The sequence below is a fragment of the Sylvia atricapilla genome, chromosome Z (assembly GCF_009819655.1).
Source record: "Sylvia atricapilla isolate bSylAtr1 chromosome Z, bSylAtr1.pri, whole genome shotgun sequence".
In the NCBI taxonomy this organism is placed as follows: Eukaryota; Metazoa; Chordata; class Aves; order Passeriformes; family Sylviidae; genus Sylvia; species Sylvia atricapilla.
In genome coordinates, this window is record NC_089174.1 from 69482670 (window position 1) to 69505693 (window position 23024).

The window sequence follows — 23024 nt, forward strand, 5'->3', positions numbered from 1 at the left end:
GCCCTTGAGTGTTAGAGGCAGATATAAAGCTCAACAGAATCTGTCAAGCAACAACTGATGGCTACTTTTTTATATGTGCTGTGTAATGCCCTCAAAAGAACAAATTATTTCTTGATTTCTGAAAACAAAGAATATTAGAATTGCTTGGAGGTGAATTTTTAAAAATGTCTTACTTGTCAGGGGAAGGGCTTTGGAGAAACTTGTAGTGACCTTAGTCAAGCTGTACCTTTCAGGTTAGCCACCTGAGTGAGGCAGCTGATCCACCTATCCTGAAGTAACACAAGGTTTTAAATTGATATCAGTAATTTTGGTTTCAAAACTTATCCATGATGGACATCACATTTTACAAGGCTGATTTTTCTCCAATATGATCAGATATATTTGGGCATAAGAAAATTGTCAAGTCCTATGGCAACAGTGTATAATGTTTAGTAACTTAGACTAAACCGATTATCAGCTGGAAACCTCAGGTGCTTTTGCTGATGATTTAGACAACTTGCCAGGCCTTTTGAGATAATTCTTGCTTCCAGGCTGGGGTCTATGTAGTAGAATGTAAAAGGCTGATTTATGGTAATAATGTTGACATTTTTGCCACAACACATATGAAATTAGCTAAAGTGTACCTCTTTGGAAGCTTTGGAAGACTTTGTAACCAACAAACCAATCTTAAGCAAAACACAGATAAAATTATCAAAACACTCAACCCTTAATGTCGTAATTCCTCACGCATTGGACTAGACAATACTAATTATTGCCATGTAACCAATTCTTTTTAAAAGCAGAATTTCTTTTGCCTTGAAAGAGATGGTTTCAAATGACAGTTTAAGTTTGAAGGAAATGAAAACCAAGATGTAATAACCATGGTTTGCAACCTGTGCAGCGAAGTTGCTTGCCATTTTTCCATAAGTAGAGGAAAGGGTTATTAGTTGGCAGGTATTTTAAAAATAAAAAAAATTAATTCAGAATTTAGTTTCTAGCCAAGCTGATACTCCAAATGCAATATAAGGAGACTGTATTGAGCAAATGTAGTCAGGCTGTTAAACACATTGACTGTGAGATAATAGCTCTGCAGCAGCACGTAAGAGAATTGCATTAGTTAGACCATAGTTTCAGGATGATAAAGCAAATTAATTAATATGAAAAAACAGATTTTAAAAATCTCTTCTAATTCATGAATAAACAACACAATCACTCATTTAAGAAGAATATAACTATATTTTATTAAAAGAATTGCTTTCAGGTAATTACAACATGTATTATACATTAATGGTGTTACCAAGAATTAAAATAATCAGACCAAAGGATACAATATTTAAACAAACATTCTGAGGTGCTTACCAAATAAATTGTGTAGATCTTCAGAACACAATTACAGTATCATTCTAGACAACATACCATCCAGCTACACAAGTATGTAAGTCCCACAGTTTTCAAATTAAATTTAAAATATCAATAATTTAAAAAATATAAATTATTTAGAAGCAATATTATGCAAAATTTATTTGTCATATAGTTCAATTTTAAAGCATAAAAGCTTACAGTATCAGCCTGGAATTTATCTGATATGCATAGTCAGAAATTATAAATTGGCTTTTAGGGTTTTGAATTCTATTGCTTTATCAGAATAAAGTTTAGCAATCTCTTGCTTAGTAAACCCATATTCTAGAAGTATCTCTTCTGTGTGCTCTCCTATAAAAGGATCTCTTTTACATGATGGAACAGCAGGGGTCCTTGATAGAACAGGAGCAGGTCTAGGACTCACCTCTCCCTGATCATTTTTGATAAAAGAACTTCTTTCTTTGTTATGCGGATGTGAGGCAGCATCATTGATGGATAAAACAGGGATCACACAGGAATCAGTGCTATCAAATATGCTGCACCACTCAGCCTGTGTCCTCTGTGCAAATATGGATGCAAATCTTTTCTTCATTTCAGGCCAGTCAGAGAAACTCATCTGAGCAGGGAGTTCATCTAAATTTAGCCCAAGACCTGAAAGGAGAAAAGCAAAGTTCAACTATAATACGGCTTACTAATTTACTAAATGCTTCCCACAACTAAGTATATTCCTCAAGAAGACAGTATTTTGCAGGCAACGCTAAAGTAATTTTGAACTTTATCTGGGTATCTGTGCAGGGCAGGGAGCAAAGGAATAAAATGTTCTATGATACTTGGAATTAGACTAAACCAGAACAGCTACAGCCTTTTAAGTACATACGTTTAATGAACACTCATTTGTATGAACACTTCACATAAGCAGCAGCTGCCTCAAGGTAGGTAATAAAGTCCTGACAAAAGCTTGTGTAATAGGTATCATATTCTCTACCTGGCAGTAACAACAGAGAAATCTGCTGAATGGGTCCTGAACTACAGCAACGCACCCCTCAAGAGCCAGCACATCTGCCCGAGCTGGACATTCAGCAGGCTACCATGTTGGAAGTTCAACATGATGAGGTTATTTCTATGCCACAGATAAGAAGATGGGGTGGATGGATGTGCCAAGCTCAATCTGCATTGTGGGAGCTCAGCAGCAGGTGCCTGCAGGCTGGCTGACCTGCTTCTTCACTCCAGCAGTATCTCCTGCTCCCTCTGCTCCAGCACACTTCCCAGGTTCCAGTTCCCACAGTGCTTTCACTCACTAACTGCTCAATAACCCTGCTTTCCATCTCAGTTGCAGGGACCACCCAGGTATGAAATAAACACGTCCCTTCTGAGATACCAGAGCAAAGTACAGGCACATAGGCCTTGTAATGACGATTTCCTGAACTGGGCAAGTCCTAGATCTATCCCTGAACTAAGCATCACATCCCTTTTCACTGGGGAGCTTACATCTCTTCTGTGCTGACAGTTTCCAAGATCTGTTTCTGTTCTTATGGATTCTGCTCTCTGCAGTCTCTGCTCTTTCATTCTGCTACTTCAAGGAGATGCAAGAATTTTTATCACTTCTTGTAGTGTTTATCTCGAAAAGGAGGTAGAAACAGGAAAGAGAAAAGGCAACTGAACTCCACTTTGAAAATGAGATAGTACAGAGACGTAAGCATGATACCAAATCAGAAGTGATATACTGAAGGCTGTTCTAACAGTCTCATTTTGAAATTCAGGAGCATGAACATAGCAGGAAAAATTCAGATAAAGCCGGGATATGAAATAAGTTAATTTGAGAAATCAGAAAGACTAGAAAACAACTATCATCATAATGCTTCACAAGTAACAAAAAAAAAAAAAAAAAAAAAAAAAAGAGCTTCTTAGAAAACAGCAGCTCCCTGTAAAAGGCAAAGAAAATGTACAGCTCTGAAAAACTGAATTTTGAGCATTCTTTTTTTATCCTTGGTTATCCGGTATCAGATTGATAATTAGACTAACAACTGTTACAGGCTTAGGTAACAGAGGGCTGTTTGCAGGCAGAATTTACGCAGACCTTCTCTTACCTTTAACTGTAGATAGGCAGAAAATACCTAAAATATCCTGTGTTTCTATGGCTTCCTTACAACTGAGTGGAATAGATATATTGCTGCTGAAACATACAATGGAGAAAAAAGGGAGATAATACCTTTTCTTCTGCTCCTTAAGTTCTTTCTCTCCATTCATAATCTGTACAATACGCACTTCTTGGGGCCCACAGTAACCCTCCATTTTAACATAGTATGTAAGAACTTCACTGTTGATCACAAGATTATTAAACATACTTTTGAAAGTGGATAGATGCTTTGAAATTGTACTTTGGTACTTCAAAGGAAAACACACACAAATTGCCAGTCTCCAGACTCAGAAACACAGCCTTGCAGTTGTTCACTCTCAGAAGAAATTAACCACAGTCAAAAGATAAAATAAGTATTTTCACATCTTATTAGACATGCCTGTGGATACAAGGATAAATGATACTACAAATGATCAGTCCTTATGGTTTTATCAAGCTATGTGCACCTTATTGCTCAACTTACATTCTTGTGTCCATAACCATACATGTCATCCTAAAAATGAGATCAGCGAAAGATAACTCACACTGGTTGAACATCATGATCAAATAAAAGCTAGCAGTATTTTCAAAATTAATTTGATTATTGATTTTTAAAGTCTTCCACAAGAGACAAATAGTGCAGTATAGTTTACTTATGAGCTATGAGGTGAGACAAATTTACCTCCCACAAAAGGAAAGTAAATACTCACTAGGTGAACTTCTGTCTCAAAGCATGACAATTTGTCAAGTGGAAACTTTATTTCACAGAACTAATTTTCTTATTAACTATGGTTTGGTTTCTAGCAACCAGTCCAACATGAGCAGAGCTCTACCACTATCCCATTACACAATTATTTTTGATGATTGTGGCAGATGGGAAGTTGACTGTGCCTCACTGCACATACTCTGGCAAACTGGAACAATATGCAGAACCTGGAATTTAGTATTACATGCTCATTTTCTGCTTACCACTGAAAATTTCAACTTTAAACAGGATGAGAGCATTTAAGCACTACAGCTTCTCATTTTCCAGCTTGTGCTCACCATTTGTGGTGGAGATGAGCAGTATCAGAGCAGGAGTGACTGACTTAACAAGGAAACTATTATATGGCACAGAATTGTCTGGGATACCACAGGAGCACAGATTTCACCTAATGTATTCAAAAGCAAAGTATCTTTTACACAGAATATCTTATAAAGCAATCACAACTTAGTTCCGAGATTTTTTTGTTCAAATTTTCACCTAGGATTTTTTGCATGGAAAAGCCCAGTCAACCTACTCTAGTACAGCTTTGAAATTACTTTTGAAAAATGAAAAATTGTCTCCCTATAATGATGTAGCTTTAAACCTTCATCAAATGCTATAGCTTTATTGACATATATCCCCATATCATTTATTGATGCAGGAAACTGAAATCTCTATTTCTACAGAATTTCTTAGACAAACTCTAGTAAAATCAGGCATGATTTCAAGAGAAAGAAGCCAGCAAAATTCATTAGATAAATCAGTGAAGCTGCTTTGGCATGTCAGAAATTGCAAGTTTTTATATTATATCAGTCATACTATTTTAAAAGCAGAGTTTTGTTCAGGATTTTCTTGGTTTAGCTTGCTGATTTTCTCTTCAAAATTGTATGGTCATTCAAAATTACCAGAGTAATTCTGAAATTACGTTGTCATAAGATGACTGAATAAAATCATCTAGTATGGGAAATATTAATTTTGGCCCAAACAACAGCTGCAAGGTGAAGGCCCATTGTGCTTTTTCTGACTAATTAAAACTTGTTCTCACTGTGAAAGGGATTTGAATTTCAGAATACTCCCACAGAATAGCAAATTTTCATTAAACTATGTAAAGTGTTTTCTCTGCTCAACATCTCTGAAACTCAAGAAGTTTTTTAGAAAGTGACAGTTGATCAGGCCCACAGTACTACCAGGCCTCATTGCAAATGCATCCATAGCTGTACTACAAGTGGAATACTTAACTATCACAGTTGCAAATGTTTTGATGCAGCAAGAGCCTGGCCCTCTACAGTATTTGTACAATGTTTAAGGCTTACCATAGTAAGTAAAAAAAACCAAAATACTAACATGTATAACTGATGTTATACATCAGTTATACATAATCAGGAAACTGTCCATGTTGCATGTATCAGTAACAATGTAGTATTGGCATTCAGTGTAACAGCAGATTTTTAGTACAGCACACAATACTTCACAATCACAAAAATGACAGTCCCATGGAAATCCTTCATAATGATGTAAACTATTTTTTTAATTGCTTCCTAATTTTTCCTTCTTATTTTTAAACTGAAACAATACAATGTAGGAATACTGTAGTACAAAAGGGGTACTATGGAGTAGGAACTAAACTTCAGGACTTCAGTGACTGTCAGTGCTTTCCCCTGTAAAGTCAGTTCACCTTGTATATAGCAGTGTGCTTTCTAGGTGGTGGAGCTGCAACCTATTTCCCAGAAAGCATCTCCTGTGTTAAAGCCACCTGGGGGAGGACTCAGGCAAAGGAATCAAGTTCACACATCCACACACGCCACGGCTAAGTTTAGCAAAGAGCAGCAAGAAGGGCCTTTGTATGAAATCAGTTCCAGTGAGGTTTATTTCAGGCGCTGAAGGGAACCAGGGATAGAAGACCCAACCATGTGCTGTGCACAGGCTTAAGTGTGGGGTCAGCAGCCAATGACCTGAGGGCATGGAGGCAGTACAAGGGGCAAGGCAGAGGTCAGTGACCCATAGGGAAAACGGGGTCGGCCACCGGGGATGCCACCACCAATTGGGAAAAACAGGGAAAGGAGAAACCAGAGAACCAGGGGCAGTGGGAGAGGAGAGACCAGGGCAGACCACAGTGTGCAAAGCACCATCAGGGAGATCCTCACTTTCAGCCTAGGTAGGGAAAACTCTACGGTCCATTCTTCCAAGGCAGAACCCTGGGGATTCCCCCAAGAAGACCAAGGCATTCCACAACCTTATGTAACTGACTTTACACCACATAACTCAGAATCAAACCTTTACTCTAACCTGCTCCACAGCAGCAGTGTTCTTTACCCCCCTTGTAGCCTGCCTGCAGCAAGACTATGCACCTATTGCTCAAAACAGAACAAACCTGCAGAAGCAATTCACAAGTCAGATGAAAGACATTCTGTCTCTTTCTGTTGAAAGATTAAGGCTTAACATTAGTAGCAAATGTTTTTTCCATCAGATTTTTCGTAAGATGCCCAGGCATTTTAGCTATTTATTGTCTGATTTCTGTAGTAATAAAATTAATACCCACAAAAGGACTACTGCTTGTTTGTTAATAGCAAATAGTCACTAGTGAGCCAAATATACATCTCTGCTGCATCTAATTTACATAGCTTCAGTTTCTCATAAAGCCTTTAAAAAATTTATTTAATTAAAAAATTTCTGGTAAGCACAAACTTAATTGTCCCTGCTGAGCACAATCTACAAAGCTATCAATCTTCTCAAACTAATATGCTCTATTTTCTTAAATTTAGTTTCCTTCTGCAGCCTCCTTAAGAACTCTCCTTACTATGTCATTAACTGAACTTGGGTCCAGTACTTGGATCCCTGCAGAAACTCTGCAGGGAAACACTGAAGTGAACAAAAACCAAAAGGAAATCAGTTCTGCTTTGGCTAAGCAGAATTCTGTGAGCAGAGACAAATGGTTTAGAAATCACACTCCCTGCTCAATTCTGCCATCTTTACATCTCCAACTGACATCTGCAACACTCATATCCTTATACTCTCCTTCTATGGGAGTGGCAAAACTAATCTACCCTCTGAATACAGAGAGGCTTCAAGTGGTTTTTTAATGTATTTTATCTGGAACAGCACCAAAGTGTTCACCAGCAGAACTGACCAGAAATATGGAGAAAAGCTATGAAATTAAATTATGGAAATTGTAACTGGAACATACCAATACCATTTAAAGCTGGAGCTAATGCCTGGAACAGACGACTCAGCCCAAGTCAAAGATCCTCAGGTTTATAAAAGAGCAGTACAGTTCCCACAAGTACCTTTCTCTTCCCTATAGTATTCAAAGGCTAAATTCTGAATTTAATTTCTGCAATAGGTATCCCAGAATTAAAATAATCCCTAAGTCACAAGAAGGTTCTGCTATTCTAATTTAGTGCACTACTGCTTCAGAAAGACTGAAACCCTAAGTACTGAAAAGAATAAATATTTCCTATGTGAAAATCTGAACAGATCATGGGTACTTAAGAAAAAGAAGTAGCCAGAGGAGAGGACCTGTAGCACCTGGTGACACTTCTTTCCTCTGTGGGAGCTTTCTCTCGGAGGGGGAAGACACCCGATTTTTGAGGGCAGCTAAAGGACGGGGCCGGGGGCAGCTGCGCTCTCACATCGGAAGGTCAGGCTGTTGCTACTGTGGGGAGAATTCACTATCACCATGGAGCCCAGTCCTAGGGACCTACCACCATCTGCTTGTGCGACCAGGAATTCTGAGCTGGCCTTCTCCTGCCCTGCGGGAGCCGCTGTCCCACCCCTGCCGCTCCTCCGGCGCTGCCCTGGGCCTTTGCTGCGCTGTAGCCCCACAGCCCCTGCCCTGCCCAGACATCCCCACGGCTCCAGCCACCGCCTTGGAGCTTCTGGTACATCCCACCCACCAGCCCGGGGTTCCTGCTCGTTCCTGCCGTTCCAGACTGGTGCTCCCCAGAGTCCTGCAGGGGCACCAGGATCACACTGCCCTGGGGTTTTGTCAAGCAAAGCCTCTCCTTCATCCCTTCCCATCCCAGCCGAGAAGGTCCTCATGAGGTGCGTGGTTCTGTTGTTGATGCCACAGTTATCGTTGTTTGTTTGCCTTGTTACATGTACTAGTAAAGAACAGTTATTCCTATCCTCATATCCTTCCCTGAGAGCCCCCTTAATTTCAAAATTATAATCATTTGGAGGGAGGGGGTTTACACTCTCCATTCTATCTAAGGGAGGCTCTCGCCTTTCCCAGCACTTACCTGTCTTTCAAACTAAGACAGCACCTCAAACGCAATAACAAACAAAACAGCTATTTTAAATTCAATACTGTAAAAATCTTGAATTTGGTCACTTACTTTAAACAACTCACTTGCACAAAATAAATGAAGGAAACTCACTGAGTGTAAACAAGCAAAGACAGTGATACAATGAAAGGGAAAAAGCAAAATTTCCTCAAAGACTGCAGCATATATGTTGGATTTTTTAAATATGGCAGAAACAGACTGAAACATGCGCAACAATGATTGCAGTTGTCTACTTACAAGTGGATACACACCAGTTCTTTATTGCTGGATTGACTATTTTTGAAACCTCAGCTCTTAAAATCAAGCAACTTCTTTCCACTGTAAGCATAGGGAATACTTTCAAACATAAAAATAAAGTTGCCCAGTGTGGGTGCCCCAACATAAGTACAGGAATTCATAGTTGGTTCTCTAACTTTAAGTTCTAAATTTCTGAGAAACAACTAAAGGAAAAGCAAAATTTCAGCATCTTCCTCAGTAAAGAGCTATCTAAAGAAGAGACCATCAGTGACCACATTATATCACCTGGCCACTGGTTTCATCCATCAGAGGCTTATCTTTTCGTAACCTGGCTGAGAGAAAAAAGCCCCAGTCTTTCTCCATAACAATGACCAATACAAGAAGGGCAGGACTGTCCAGAAACAGTCCAGAGAGAAAAAGAGTCACTAACAGAACCACACTCCATTGCAGAATTTTGGTGCTTTTAGAACAAGTGTAGATTCTATCCTAGTCCAGTAGCTTAACTGTGATTCAACTTAGTCTCCAAAGAACTGCCAGCCATGAATACTGCAGGCCAGTGTTTGATCACTGATTAAGCCAAACATATGGGTAGTTGAGTATGCAGCCTTATTTTTTTTTCTCTTTTGCTTTGTATTTAATACAAGCATTCTCCCTGAAGATATTTATTGGAATTCCACCAAACTCCCAGGGCAAGGGCTTGCATTTTGCTCTGATACAGTTTTATATTTACTTTTGTTCTCCAACTCCTATGCAAGCTAGAAAATCTCAGGGGATTGGATGAGAAAAACATTTCAAAGAACTGCAAATAATTAATGTCAAATGATCACCTACACTTTCTTTTTCAAGATCAAGTTGCTTACAAATTGAGTTCACAAACAAATTATTCTCAGGACAATTAGAGACAAAAAGCACCATCCTCTTCAGCTAAGAACATGGCATTTCCAAAACTGACATGTGATCTGTCCAAAATAATGCTGGATGTGTCCCTGAATCACTCCAGGAGCCTTCCTCATGTATTTCATGTAACAGTATGTACCGATTTAGATATTCCTCACAATTGCATGGACTCTTTTAAGCTACAAGAGAAGCAGCCATTCACAGGTACAGCTGTGCAAGAACTTCAGGAGCACCAAAGGCTCCAAGAGAACAAAGCCAAAGTATAAAGAACAAGCTCTCTCTTATGGATCCTGCTCATGAAAGGCATACCCCACCTTAAAACCCCATAATGCAAGAAAGACAAGAGCTGCAGATGAAAACAATTGCTCACCCTCCAATGCCCAATGCCCAGCCTGTCCCTGAGCAGTAACCACCCACCAACCTCCCCTCCAGTTTTACTTCTGAGCACCATGTCCTACAGTACAGAATGTCCCTGTTGTCAGGGGTCACTTGTCCCAGCTGTGGTCCCTTCCCATTTCTTGTGCACCTCAGCCCTCTCACTGCTGCAGTGGGGTGAGCCGGAAAAAAGTCCTCAGTGTTGTGCAAGTTACTGCTTACCAGTAACTGAAACATCTCTGGGTAACAGCACTGCTTCCAGCACAAACCCAAATCACAGCCCCATGCAAGCTACTGTGAAGACGTTCATCTCTATCCCAGGCAAAACCAGTACAAACTGTAGCATGGATACAATTCAAGGAATAATCAGAGGGAAAGAGACTGGGCAAGAATAAGGAACTACTCCCCTGACAGGTTCACTGAGCGAAGACTGTGAGCAGTGCATGGACCAACATGGTTCACAAAAGACTGGGTACATCCACTTTAGGAATTCTTTGCTGACACTCCTTGAACTCATTAACCAAAACTATAATTAAATTGAGAACTTATTATAGTCTTCATATTCTGTGCAATGAAAAAAGAATATTAAATTCTTCCATGATTTTTTTATTTTCATAAATTCTATATAGCAATCTACCAGAGAAGCACAATAGAAAGAAAAATTAAACTGAAAAACCAATAAGAAGTTAAAGAGTCCATGTCATAAAAGGGTTGAAGCAGACAACAAGTTCAGAAGCAAAGATGCACCTGAAAATTTGTTTCCATTTCATACAGTTAAATATTCTGCATAACCCATTCTAATTTCTTGAAGAGATAAATCATAATTTATGGTCATATTTAAAGAGTCTTAGTCAAATATAAATATAATCTCCACAGCCACACACTAAAAGCACTCTGAAATTGTGTGGTGGAAATGAAATATTCAAGCTAAATTTGCTTCCACAATTTTTTTTTCTATCAAGAAATACTACAAACTACTTCCAGAGAATATTCCTTTCTGAAACAATTTAAATAGGTCGTATTTTTAATTACAGTGCAAATAATAGAAATTGCTTGAAATTCTATTTGCATCTCCAAAGAATTAGATCTTCTAAAGTATATTCACAACCATTTGAAAAAAGTGATGTTCAGAAAAAGTTGTTTAGTGCTTCAGTCACATCACAGACTACCACTACAGTAACTCCACTAGAAAACTTGCAATCTAAGTGTAGTTGCTGAGGGTGAAAAGGAAATAAATTAATGGCTTTAAGTCAATCAAACTACCCAACTAGCTTCTGGAAGTGTTGGCTTTTACGAAGAAATCACATTTCCCATTTTTTAGGAAAAAGTTTTTTACAGAAATGGTCATAAAGTACTGGAATCATCTACTCCGGGGCGTGGTGGAGTCACCATCCCTGGATGTTTTTAAAAAAAGACTGGATGTGTCACTCCATGCCATGGCTTCCTTGAGGTTTTAGGGCATGGGTTGGACTCAATGATCTTAAAGATCTCTTTCAACTTGGTGATTCTGTCAACCACACATCACGAATCAAACCCAACTGTTAAAGAATTCACTCATTCATGCACTGCTGTTATGAAGCAATTGCTCCAACCTACTCACCTTTTATTAACTGGTTATAAAATGCAGGTTCAATGGCACCAACAGCCATGAATTTTCCATCAGAGGTCCTGTAGATTTCATAAAAAGGCGCACCGCTATCTAGCAGGTTTTCACCTTGAGGTTGGCTCCAAAGTCCCAATTTTTGTGACTTCCACAGGAAAGAACTTAGGTATGCCACTCCTTCTACCTTGAAGATTTAGAGAATAGAAATAAAAACTGGAGTAAATTAGCCAGCATATTACCTAAATTCTATATAAAACCAAAAGCTACTACCAGTTCTGCGCTTTGCTAGGATTTTTAATTATAAAATCTCTGATAAGCAGTTTCATTTCTTAAAATTTTCAATTACTGCTTACACTGCATATATGAAATCATCTGGAATTAGAGAATAAGAAAGAGCATTAATGCCGTAAGGCAACTTCAGATGGGCAACACACTTTCAGTGCACAAAGCTTCCTCATTTAGCAAGTTTAGTTAATTAGATGCTCACAATGAATGAATAATTTCAAGTGATGGCTCTATATAACATTAAGCATTTGACAGATATCAACACCTTCTAAACCCCTGGAAAACAAAATACCTGTACCAGTCCCATAAATATCAAACTTTTGTCTCCTTTAAATATACAGATTATAGGAAGATGCCATTTTTTGAAGAAATTTTGAAGGAATTCAAAATTTCCAACACTAAATTAAACAAAAACTATTCTCCCACTGTCATCACTGGCAGCTGTAATCTCTACAAAGAGATTACAGCAAAGTAATCTCTACACAGACAAAAGTCTGATGAACACAGCACTAGAAAACGTAAGTAATCCCATTCCAAATTGCTCCTCAAATTTTGTCTATGTGGAGCATACCTAGATGAAAATTCAGTTTGTTCAGTCTTTTGGAGATTACCAAGACTGTGTCAATCTTTCAAGAAAATTCACATCCTACAGTTTTGCCCATCAGCACAATTAATTTTCCTTCAACTGTATTGAAAGTACTGTAAGCAAAGATAAGCTAGTTAATAATGTATGGCCAGAAACATAGCAGTAGAACAGATTAGAACTGAGCTGTATTATTCTGAGTATCACTCAAGTCATTAATTTTCTGCTGCATTAAATGAACCTAATATTGTCTATAGAGAAAAGCATAGATAATGTACCAAAAAATGGCTACTAATTTTCATGTAGAAAGATCTATTAGTTTATACCTTTTTATGCAAACTTTAAAACATGCAAATTGTTGAAGTATGCATCAAGAGGGCTTCTCCATTTAATGTGTGTTATGTGGGCTCTTCTCTAGTACTGCTTCAAGAACAGGAATACTTCTATCCACACTGTCACATATTAAAGTCAATTAAAGTACTTTTACATGAGAAAATACTGCATTACCTTCATCTACCTATCTGTAAAATCATTGCAAGGATAACAAAATAGATTTTGTTTTACTAATTATCTGATCTTGCACTGCTCATATTAGCAGAAAGTAGTATTATACAAAAAGCACTGAAAATAAGGATAATAAAAGATGGGGGAAATATCAGAGTAAGTCCTAATTGAAAATCACATTTCAGTGCTGACAAAACTCTTAGTCAGCACCTATATAATACCTATGTGCTACTTACCCTGGAAACACTTAAAATAAAACACAAAAAATTCATTCCTGCTTTTTTTGACCAGTATAGGAACTTCAGAAATATCCCTGTTGGGGCAATTGGACAGCTAGGTTCTGCCTAAGGCCCACTGACATTCAGAGACAAGTAAAAAAAGTGTCCTAACATCTGCACTAGACCTCCAAAGGCACGTAAAAATAACACCACACACTCACTAATGTGGTCACCTTATTTTACAACATGAAAAGTATAACATGGAGAGACTCCACTTAAGTATAATTGCAGAATGATTACACTAAGTTATGTGTTTCAAGTCTCCCTCATGTTATGAGCATCTGCACTCTCTGAAGCACGCACAAGAATCCAGAGGCATCACCCCAATGGGTGACCTGTCTGCTCTGCTCTTCTGTTCTTTCCACAGACTGAAAGCCGCTCAACAAAAGCAGGAATGAATCTACAACCTAAACTATCCTCGTGACTGATGAAGGCTTCTAGGATGTGGGAGTTTTGGTTTTGAGTACCTCCAGGCTGAGAAAAACTTGGAACCTCTGTCTCCCAGTGGACTGCTAAATGCTCCTGCCATGAGACTGTTATGCAAGCGATCACTACCAGCATGCTTCCCTGTGGCTGTCTTTTCACAAAGAGTGAGTTATGCCAAGTCAGATGCCTATGAACAGCAGAAGGTTCTGTGGCTGAAACTATCAAAACCAAACTGTGGCCCTGACTCACATGCCTCTGTCCCAGTGTGGGGCAAGAATTCAGAGGTACAATTGCGCCTGCTGTGTCACACTACAGTGTCCACTCCACGTGGCATGGCTTCCTGTAAGATAGCCATGATCCCTACAGTGAATGAGAAGAAACAGCAACCAGCAGCAATCAGTTCAGGCCAGGCACTTAATTCTTCTGAGACAGATGAAATGCAGGACCCACTGTCTAATTTTTGCACACTGCACTTTCTACTGTAGAAAATTTTACCATGTACTGAGTCATTAACATATTCATACTACCTAAACTGCACAACAGCTTAAGTAAAGGGTCTCTTAAACAAAAAAACAGTGTTAAAACAAAGCAGCTGAAATGCTGCAGTGTTGTGATTTTAAAAGTATTTTCTTCCAGAAAGAAGAAAAAACAGGCCTGTGTAAAAACAGGCTCATCCACCAGTCAATTTACTCCAGTCCTTACTGCTGATAATGCATGTATGATTTTCATAAACTGTGTCACTGAAAGGCTATTCAAGAAATAAAGATTATGACCAAATGCCAGGTAAAGTACATCCTGTGATACTGGACAATGTTTCATCTATTTCACAGGTCACCAGGCACATCAGCAGGGAACTGCAAATTCCAAAATTATGATGAGACAAGAAAAAATTGGAAGAGACAATTTTCAAGGGCTTAAAAAAAAAAAACCCACAACACATTCCACTCCAAATGAGGTACAAATTTCATTAGAACATTAGCAGACTTAACTGACTCTCCTAACAAATTCTTTTAATTCTCTGAAGAATAATAAGGAAAATTTGGCAATACTACAAACTACAAGAAGTATCTTTTTCAGCATTTGAAGACCTGTCGTAATTCTCCACAGTTTTTCTTTCACAAATACACCATCTCCTTCAATTCTTCTTTTAGGTCATGCTTTTAGAGTCATAATTCCTGTTGTTCTACTTGGACTTCCATTAATTAGCAACTCTGAAAGATGATTGTCAGCATCTGAAACATTATCTTCCTGAGACTTCATAAACATTGAATAGGTTAGAATAATTGCTTCAGAAACTTTGCTGGCTCTATTTCCTGTTTATACATCCTAATACAGTATGTATGTGTTTTGTAACAGCATGATATTGTTGACTCATGTTCAGCTTGTGACTACTACAAATCCCCAGGATTGTACTTTAGCCAATTGTTCTCTTACTGCATTGTGCAGCAAATTGTTTCTGCTATAGAGGACTAGAGAGCAGTAATGCCTGTGAATGGCAGCCAGTTTTTTCAGGTCATTTCTCCAATCTGAAAAGGTCTTTTTCAATTCTAATCCAAGTCCTTCACATATGTGTATCATCTGTAAACTTATTACACACTTTACTAATCACTCAATCATCATACAGCTTATTGGAGAGAAAACACACACAAAAAAACCTTAACAAACTTCCACTTGCCAAGTTTTTCATTTTGACAATCAACTACTAAAAAATTTTGTTGCAGTGAAAACATTAGCCCTGTTTTGCACTGTTTCCATAAAATTTTCATCTAGACAATAATGCCATGGACTGCTTCTGAGAACATCATGTGAATTTGTCAAAAACTTATGAAGAAATCCAACATCTCTGGCTGTTCTACTCTCTTCAAGACCACTTAAACAAAGGGATTTGTTTCAAATAATGTAATTTTTTTCAATTTTTATTTAAGGCCAAACCTTAGTCTTCACTGTACAATGCCTCAAAAGGAGGTCAAATTTTAACTGCAACATTATTTTTTAAAAAATGGGAGAACAAGAGAAACCACACATGCAGCTAACATAAGTTTCAAGGATAAATGCAAATAAGTATTTTTCCTTTGTGTGCAAGGAGCTGGCCTTCTAGTGGAAAAAATCCATAGTATTCATTATCAAGGTAATTTAGCCTTTCGTTTATTTTACAGCACATTCATAAAGTGTTTGAAGTTGATTTCTTGGCAATGATCCACAGGCAGTGTAACTATCCCAGGAAACAGTACTTCTAAGTAAGATATGGCCTGTCACAAATTCATAAGAAGATGTATCTTGAATAAAGCTAATGCAATTTTTATTACAACAGTATTACCATTTTTGCTGTTACACAATAAGCCAGTTGTTTATCATATGCCCTATGTCCATACACCGCACTTATTCTTCAACTATATAGAGCTAATACTTCGTGAAGAAGTCAGACATGCAAAACTAGGGAGAGGGAAGGGGCTGCAGTATGTGTTCCATGTCATAAGGATCTTATGGCAGCAGTAATTCATGAAAATTGCTTACATGTGAAGGAACAGCCATTTTATGAGATCACTTACTTTCTCTTTCTGAAATTCTCAGTTTTAAACCTTACAATCTCCTCTCTTTCCCAGATTTAGAGTAGAATATCCAAGCACACCTAAGAAACCTCAAGTTCCCTCAGGACAAGCTTACCATACTTGCATCAACGACCTGCCCTCTGCCAGATCTGGCACGTTCAAAGAGGGCTATAACAATGCCCAGTGCACACATGACGCCTCCACCAGCAAAATCAGCCAGAAGGTTTAAAGGTGCATAAGGATTTTCATTCTTTCTACCCAGCTTTGACAGCACACCTGACAAAAAAAATCCAAAGCAATTATAAACATTTATTTGTGCAATTGAAGTTTTCATTCTTTTCAATCTATGCAAATAAGTAAGGCATACAGCAATCTTCTAATGTTTTTTATATCTACTTTGATGACTCTTTAATGCACAAAAGAGTAAAAATATATGAAATCACATTAGTGAAGAGATAATTAATTAAAGAGACGAACAAAGCTCTCACAGAAAAACGCTGATATTTTGACTATATAGGGACAAAATTTTACTAAAAAAATCCAACTCTGTGTGCAGTAATTCTATATTAGTACTTTGTACATGCAATGAATCTTGCCAATAAGAGACATTATGAATGTGTCTCAAAGCCACTTTGATAAACTGTTCTCCTTTGGATATTTTGAAGTAAAAATGCAGATGTATATTCCTATGTGCTCATCACAAATGAACTAATGATCAGAAGGATCTCACACTGGCAATTGTGCTTCAGTCCTACCCTCCCTCTCCAACTTCCTTTGGCAAAAGGAAGTTTGCATATAAGAACAGGTGACTAGCACAGGAACGTTATATCTGATTGCATGCAATGTAAACACAGGGAACCTATGTTTATGCCAGCAATTATGCAGAAATGAAAGGAATTAGAGCAAAGGCTAAGCCAGTTTACTTCAGTCAGAGCTCTGAATTCATTAGCATTTCTCTGCCATCCTAAACAACCTCTTTACTGTGACCTTACTCTTTGTAGTTGCCTCATAGCAATCCCCTTTGGGCAAGCAAGAAACTGCAGTGAGATCATCCTTCTCCTATGTATGTGGCCTGAGGTCTGAGACTTGTAGAATACATGGTCAGAATTTCCTGACAATTGCATGGTTCTGAGGCACTGTCTAGTTAACTAATAGTCTAATGCACTTGCTATGGGCAAGCAACAGAGTGCACAGTATGAACTGTTTCCAGATGCTGTAGTGAAGGAGTAAAACCCCTGCTGCTGCCTAAAACCTTCCTCTTAATGGTCTAAAAAGTTGTTACAGGCACCAGAAAATATACTGACTTCTTAGGAGTTCCTAATACAATCTATTTTTATTTCAAGGAAACCAAAGATCATTAGGATAATACTCAGAATATGAGACCTCAATTTTGAGGAATGACACCTCTCAAACACCTTGTTCTGTTTCCTTTTAATAGGCAGTAAAATGATCTGTGAAATTTCATGCGAAATTATTTTAGGAAGATACCACTAACCAAAACACTACTGACTAAATCAGCTGCAGAATAAAAAAATCACTCTCTTTGTAAACCAGGAAGTACTACAAAGTAAGGTAGGGATAGACCACGCTGCTCCTGTACTGACTCTTTCCCTCCACTAACAACAGATAAAAATATCCTAATACTTTGAAATCATCTTGACATGAAGTCAAAAGTGTTTCAAATGAAGCATCTTTTCTTTAATCTTTTCTACTCTCTAACAATTTTCCATGAGGGAATACTCAACCCATCCCCAAAGAAATTTAATTCCACAACACTATGACTCAGTAGGTGATACCAGATCACCAGGTTTGCATTGCCTCTGCTCCATCCCTTTCCTGGGGCTAAAAGAACTACTTTATCCAGTGGGAAGCCAAGAAGTTTTGGGGCACTTTCTTTCCTCCTTCATAGGCTCAGAGAAGCATCAGTAACAGCTGACATCAGTGTGAAGAGCAGGAGGCAGAGCCATGCATAGACAGGCAGCACCAGAGGTGCAAAATTTTGTTTCTGTTTGCTACTGCCTACTTGTAAAATCATATTACTTAAAACCAGCATAATGTCCACAACACCTTAATGAAATGTAGCATTTCCACTTTATTTGAAGCCTACTTCCTTTCAGCTGCTATCAGCAGAGACATATTTACAAGCAGAAAAGCACAAGAGCTCAATTGTCTTGTGCTGCTTAATTTTTCTTGCACAAAAAAAAATCTGCTCACAAGCACATAAAATAATCTGCAGCCCGTTGTGGATTTTAAGTTATACTGATTTTCTAGGAGAGCAGCCCTGAAGAAAACATTCAGTCCTCTCTTCAGATAAATATTCAGATACTTTATTCAGATAGAATAGCACAAATGAAAGAAAATACTGTACAGCTTGGGAAGATATTCTGATCCGGTATGTAATAGCTTGCTGTTGCTGGCAAAACAAACTGCCTGCACAGTACATGTCTCCTCCTTCCTTGTGCTGACTAGTAGGTTGGATCCCTCAATGAACTGCTTCACCTTAATAACCTGGCAGAAAACATCCTCAATTCTTCTGACCAGTTTCTGACTTGTGAGGAAGTTTATAGAGGGGCTAAGCATATGCTAGAGCTGACTGAAAGCATCAGGGGAAAAGCACAGGGAAAGGAAAGCCCCATTTCACTGACAGAGAAACTTCAGATCTGTTGTTTCATCAGACTGCACCTCAGATAAAGTTTGAGCTATCTGCTTTCAACAAGTTCTTGAGTCTTGATCCAAGGGAGGAAATAAACTATTTGACAGGAAATCTTAGCCTACCTGATAAAGCCAAGTAATTGATGTCATGACCCGCAGACTTGGCATATTTTCCTGTCTGGCCAAAACCAGTGAGTCTAGCATAGATGAGTCTGGGATTCTCCTGCAGAAGGACCTCTGGGCCAAGCCCGAGTCTCTCCATGACACCTTAAAAAGAAATGCGCAAGGCATTTTAATTCACATTTAATTTTAATAATACTCAAAACATCATGGCTCAAAGATTATACAACAGCAGAACTCAACTGCCCTTCATGAAGTAGCACATTCTACTTCAGTGTGCATATTACAACATGAACATTATAAATTACCAACATAGGTTTTTAATGTAAACCAAGCGGAATTTAGGCTTTAGAGGTCTTTTTTTTCACTTTTCCTGTTTTACTTCTCAAACAAACTGACAGAAAACCACGCACCCCTGGATGAGAGAAAGCTACCGAAGGCTTGTAAAACAAGGAAAAAAGAGAAAGAGAAAACTCTTATATTTTCCATATTAAAATCACTTGGAATTTCAATACATATTTCACTGGAATATACCTTCCTCACCATTTCTCAGTACCTCATTTTCCTGTGTTATTCAACTTACTGATGTGAATGGACCATGCCACTACTTCGCAGATTATCTGCAGGAATCACACACAAGTAAACATGGGTTTTTTTTAATGCAGGGAATAAGTAACTTTTAGAATCAGTGGCATATAAATTCAATCAGCATGGATTTACAGAAATCAAGGCTAAAATTTTGCAGTCCTAAAACACTGGTTTTAAGAGTAGAAATTTGAATTGCAAATAAATTATACTTTACTGGTTCAGTGCAGCTTGGTCAGATTTCTATGTCTGATCCATACTGGCACTGTATACTGGCCATACATTTTGGAATGGAATGGATAATGTAATCTCAATGCCTGTTCCACCCCAGAAGCTGTTACTCCAGCTTGTTTCACAAAACTAATCCATACTGTTACTACACCATCAATTTCATGAAAATCCATTTCTACTGTATTAATTACTGGGTAGTGGCAAGTGATTACTGTCAAGAACAAAGCAGTGAAATTTGGCAAAGTGCGTGATTTTCAAATGCACAAGTGGAAACAGGGTGACAAATAACCCCTCTGGTGTCACAAAGCCATTGCTGTAAAGTCACAAAGGTCTTGAAAGAAACTGTTCTGCCACTTGGACACTCTGACCTTCTCACTGTTTTCACCAGTCCCATGATTTGCCTAGTTCACTTACAGGCCCTTAAAACCTATTACCTAGTTATGAAATTGCCTGCTCTTCCAACCCTGAAAAAAAACACCAAGTGCCCAGAAAAAAAAAAACAACTACATAATGAAAATCCAGGAGATCAGCTACAAGGAAGACGTGGAACTTTTTTTTCCCCCTCAGGTTCTAGGGAGTAAAACAAACAATTTTAATGTAAAAATAAACCCATTCTCCAAACGAAAAGAATTACTTGTGACAAACAATCTGCCAATGATGTGCAATGACTGACTGATAAAGTCTCCTATTTCTAAACTGTCAGTAAAATCCTCAGAACATTTCAGCTAGCTCCTCAATGAAGCATGATCACAAAATGCTTTGGGTTGGAAGGAACCTGTAAAGATCACTTAGTCCAACACTCTGGTGGGAGCAGAGACATCTTCAACTAGATTTGTGTACACAAAGCCCTGTCGAACCTGACCTTGATGGCATTTTTCCTAACAGAAAAGCATCCTCAAGGAATACTGAGGGATACTGACATAACTATCAGGTGAGTGTCTGTGTATGGCTTATACACAGAGGGAAAATGGTCAGTCTGAAAAGTCTATTCATCTTAAAATGGCATCAATTTTGCTCCTGAAAATCAGATGTTAAGCACCTCTAAATGTAGTAAATTAGTAAATATGCATAGTGTAATTAAAAATGAACCAGAAGTTCTCTTCAAAATAGCTCTGAAAAACAGAAAAATTCTGTAATTGAGTATTTAAAGAATTTGTCTTACTTTTAACCTAATGTTAAAAATGGAAAGTACTTGGAAAAACACAAGGAAGATTTTCATAAAGTAGATTTAAGACTGGCAAGAAGTGATTACTTTGTGGAAAGCAATTTCCTAAAATTAAATGTGATGTTTGAATATGACGGCTGTAGTTCAGAACTTGGATTTGATCCTGTATCAAAGCAACCCTGTATAACAGAATCACACTACTCTATTTAGCACACGCTCTTATGTTCATCTTCCTGGGATATGTGCTTTGTAAATGTGTGACCACAATGTCAGATCTGCTGCCCTCAGAGGAATTGTAAACTCAAACTCTGACCTGCACCGCAACGGTAATGCGAGCTGCACTTTAGCAGCAGGTTTGCACATCACACAGGACGGTGCCCCCAGCTCGGTGTGAACCCTGGACTCGGACACCTGCTCGTCCAGGGCCCGGCGGGCGGCTCGGCGCTATCTGAGCCCTCTCGGCGGCCCTTCCCTGCCGGTTTCACATGGCAGCTGCACCGCACCAAACAGCTCGCCTCCCCTGTCACAGGAAATACACCCGCAAAGCTGTTCCCTGCCCACTTCCCTCTCAGTAACGCGGAGGCCAGAGTGCCGGGAGCCCCTCAGCACGGCACCCCGCAGCTCCGCAGCTCCGACTACCCGCTCGCTCCGCACGGCCCGGCCCAGTCTGCCGCAGCGCCGCCCCGCCGCGGTTCCCCGGCGGCCGCGGCCCCTCACCGTGGCGGAAGGGCTCGATGAGCACGTCTGCCCGGCCGCACAGCCGCCTCAGCGCCGCGGCGCCCTGCGGCCGCTTCAGGTCGAGCGCCAAGGAGCGCTTCCCGCGGGCCTGCACGTCTGCGTGCGTCGAGGCCGCGGCGGACCGGGACAGGCGGTCGACTCGCACCACCTGCGCCCCAAAGTCGGCGAGGATCATCCCGCAGAGCGGCGCGGGCGCCAGCCCGGCGAGCTCCAGCACCCGCACCCCGCCCAGCGCCATTGCCGCCGCCGCAGAGAGCGCCCGCACACCGACCGCGGAGTGGGCCCAAGGACCGCTCCGCCCTCCCTCCGCGGCCCCGGGGCATGGGGCGGGCTCCCCCCGGGCCTGCCTCTGCCGCGGTTTCCTCACCCCGAGCCCGTGATAGGCTGCGGGCGACTGCGCTGCCCTCCGCCCCGGCTCGCAGCGAGGATGAGGCTTTCTTGTGCTGCTTTTGGTCGGCGCCCAGTTGCTTTTGGGGAAACTTCCCTGTCCGAACATCCAGGAGCGAGCCACCCTGGCCGTCAGACTCACACCGCCTGAAGCTGGGACCGAGGCCCCTTGGCAGCTGCACAGCCCCCCACACTCACAGTCAGACCAGCTCTCCCATAGCAGGGGCTCAGACGACCAATTCCTTAAAATAATTTAACCGTGATGCAATAACCAAACAACAAAAAACCCCAGAGCGATCTGCTGCCTCTGTGTAGGGACCCCGAACAAAGAAAACCATGGGCTTTTACACCCTTTTAGCCTAAGGGCGGGAGAGTCACAGAATCACAGAACCGTTCCGGATGGAAAAGACCTCTAACATCGTGAAGTCCAACCTCTGAAGTCTGAGGCTGGATCGGCTCCAGCTGAACCCCTGGCTGGGCCACAGGTCCTTGTGCCCGTTTTTAGAAGGGTCATCAGTTCTTGGCCTGCGGTTCCAGCCATGCCCGAGGCACCTGGATGGGCCAAAACCCACACACCCAAGACCCCCAGGTCACACGATGGGGTATCGGTAGGATAAGTGATTAAAACTTGGAGATTCTTTTCACCAGATGTTTCTTTAAAGAGGGCTCTCTGGGCGCTGTTGTTCTTGCAACATCAGTTGCTCACAGGCAGACATAAATCCAGAAAGGGTAATGAAACCTTTGGCATTGTATTGACACAGCTTTTTAGACTTACACCCTGCTCCCGGTATTTCAGGTTACCAGAAAGCAGACAGAGCGAAGAAGTCCTTCATGTCAACCCCATGCTCACTTTATACATTTCTTTAAATCGGTTAGACTACAAAAATGTGTAAAGGCTGCTAATATGAATGCAGAAATTTTCCTCAT

The 23024-nt window shown here is 39.9% G+C and overlaps 1 protein-coding gene across 1 annotated transcript; it reads right to left on the reverse strand.

Annotated features, from left to right (window-relative positions):
- Nucleotides 1–1195: 1195 nt before the first annotated feature.
- On the reverse strand, nt 1196–21975 carry AMACR (alpha-methylacyl-CoA racemase). Its single transcript, XM_066338596.1, has 5 exons — nt 21690–21975; nt 18995–19138; nt 16335–16495; nt 11592–11778; nt 1196–1989 (listed from the first exon to the last, which is right to left on the reverse strand). Exons 1-5 carry the CDS (start codon nt 21946–21948, stop codon nt 1580–1582), a joined length of 1161 nt encoding a protein of 386 aa, XP_066194693.1. The 5' UTR covers nt 21949–21975; the 3' UTR covers nt 1196–1579.
- Between the last annotated feature and the right edge of the window lie 1049 nt (nt 21976–23024).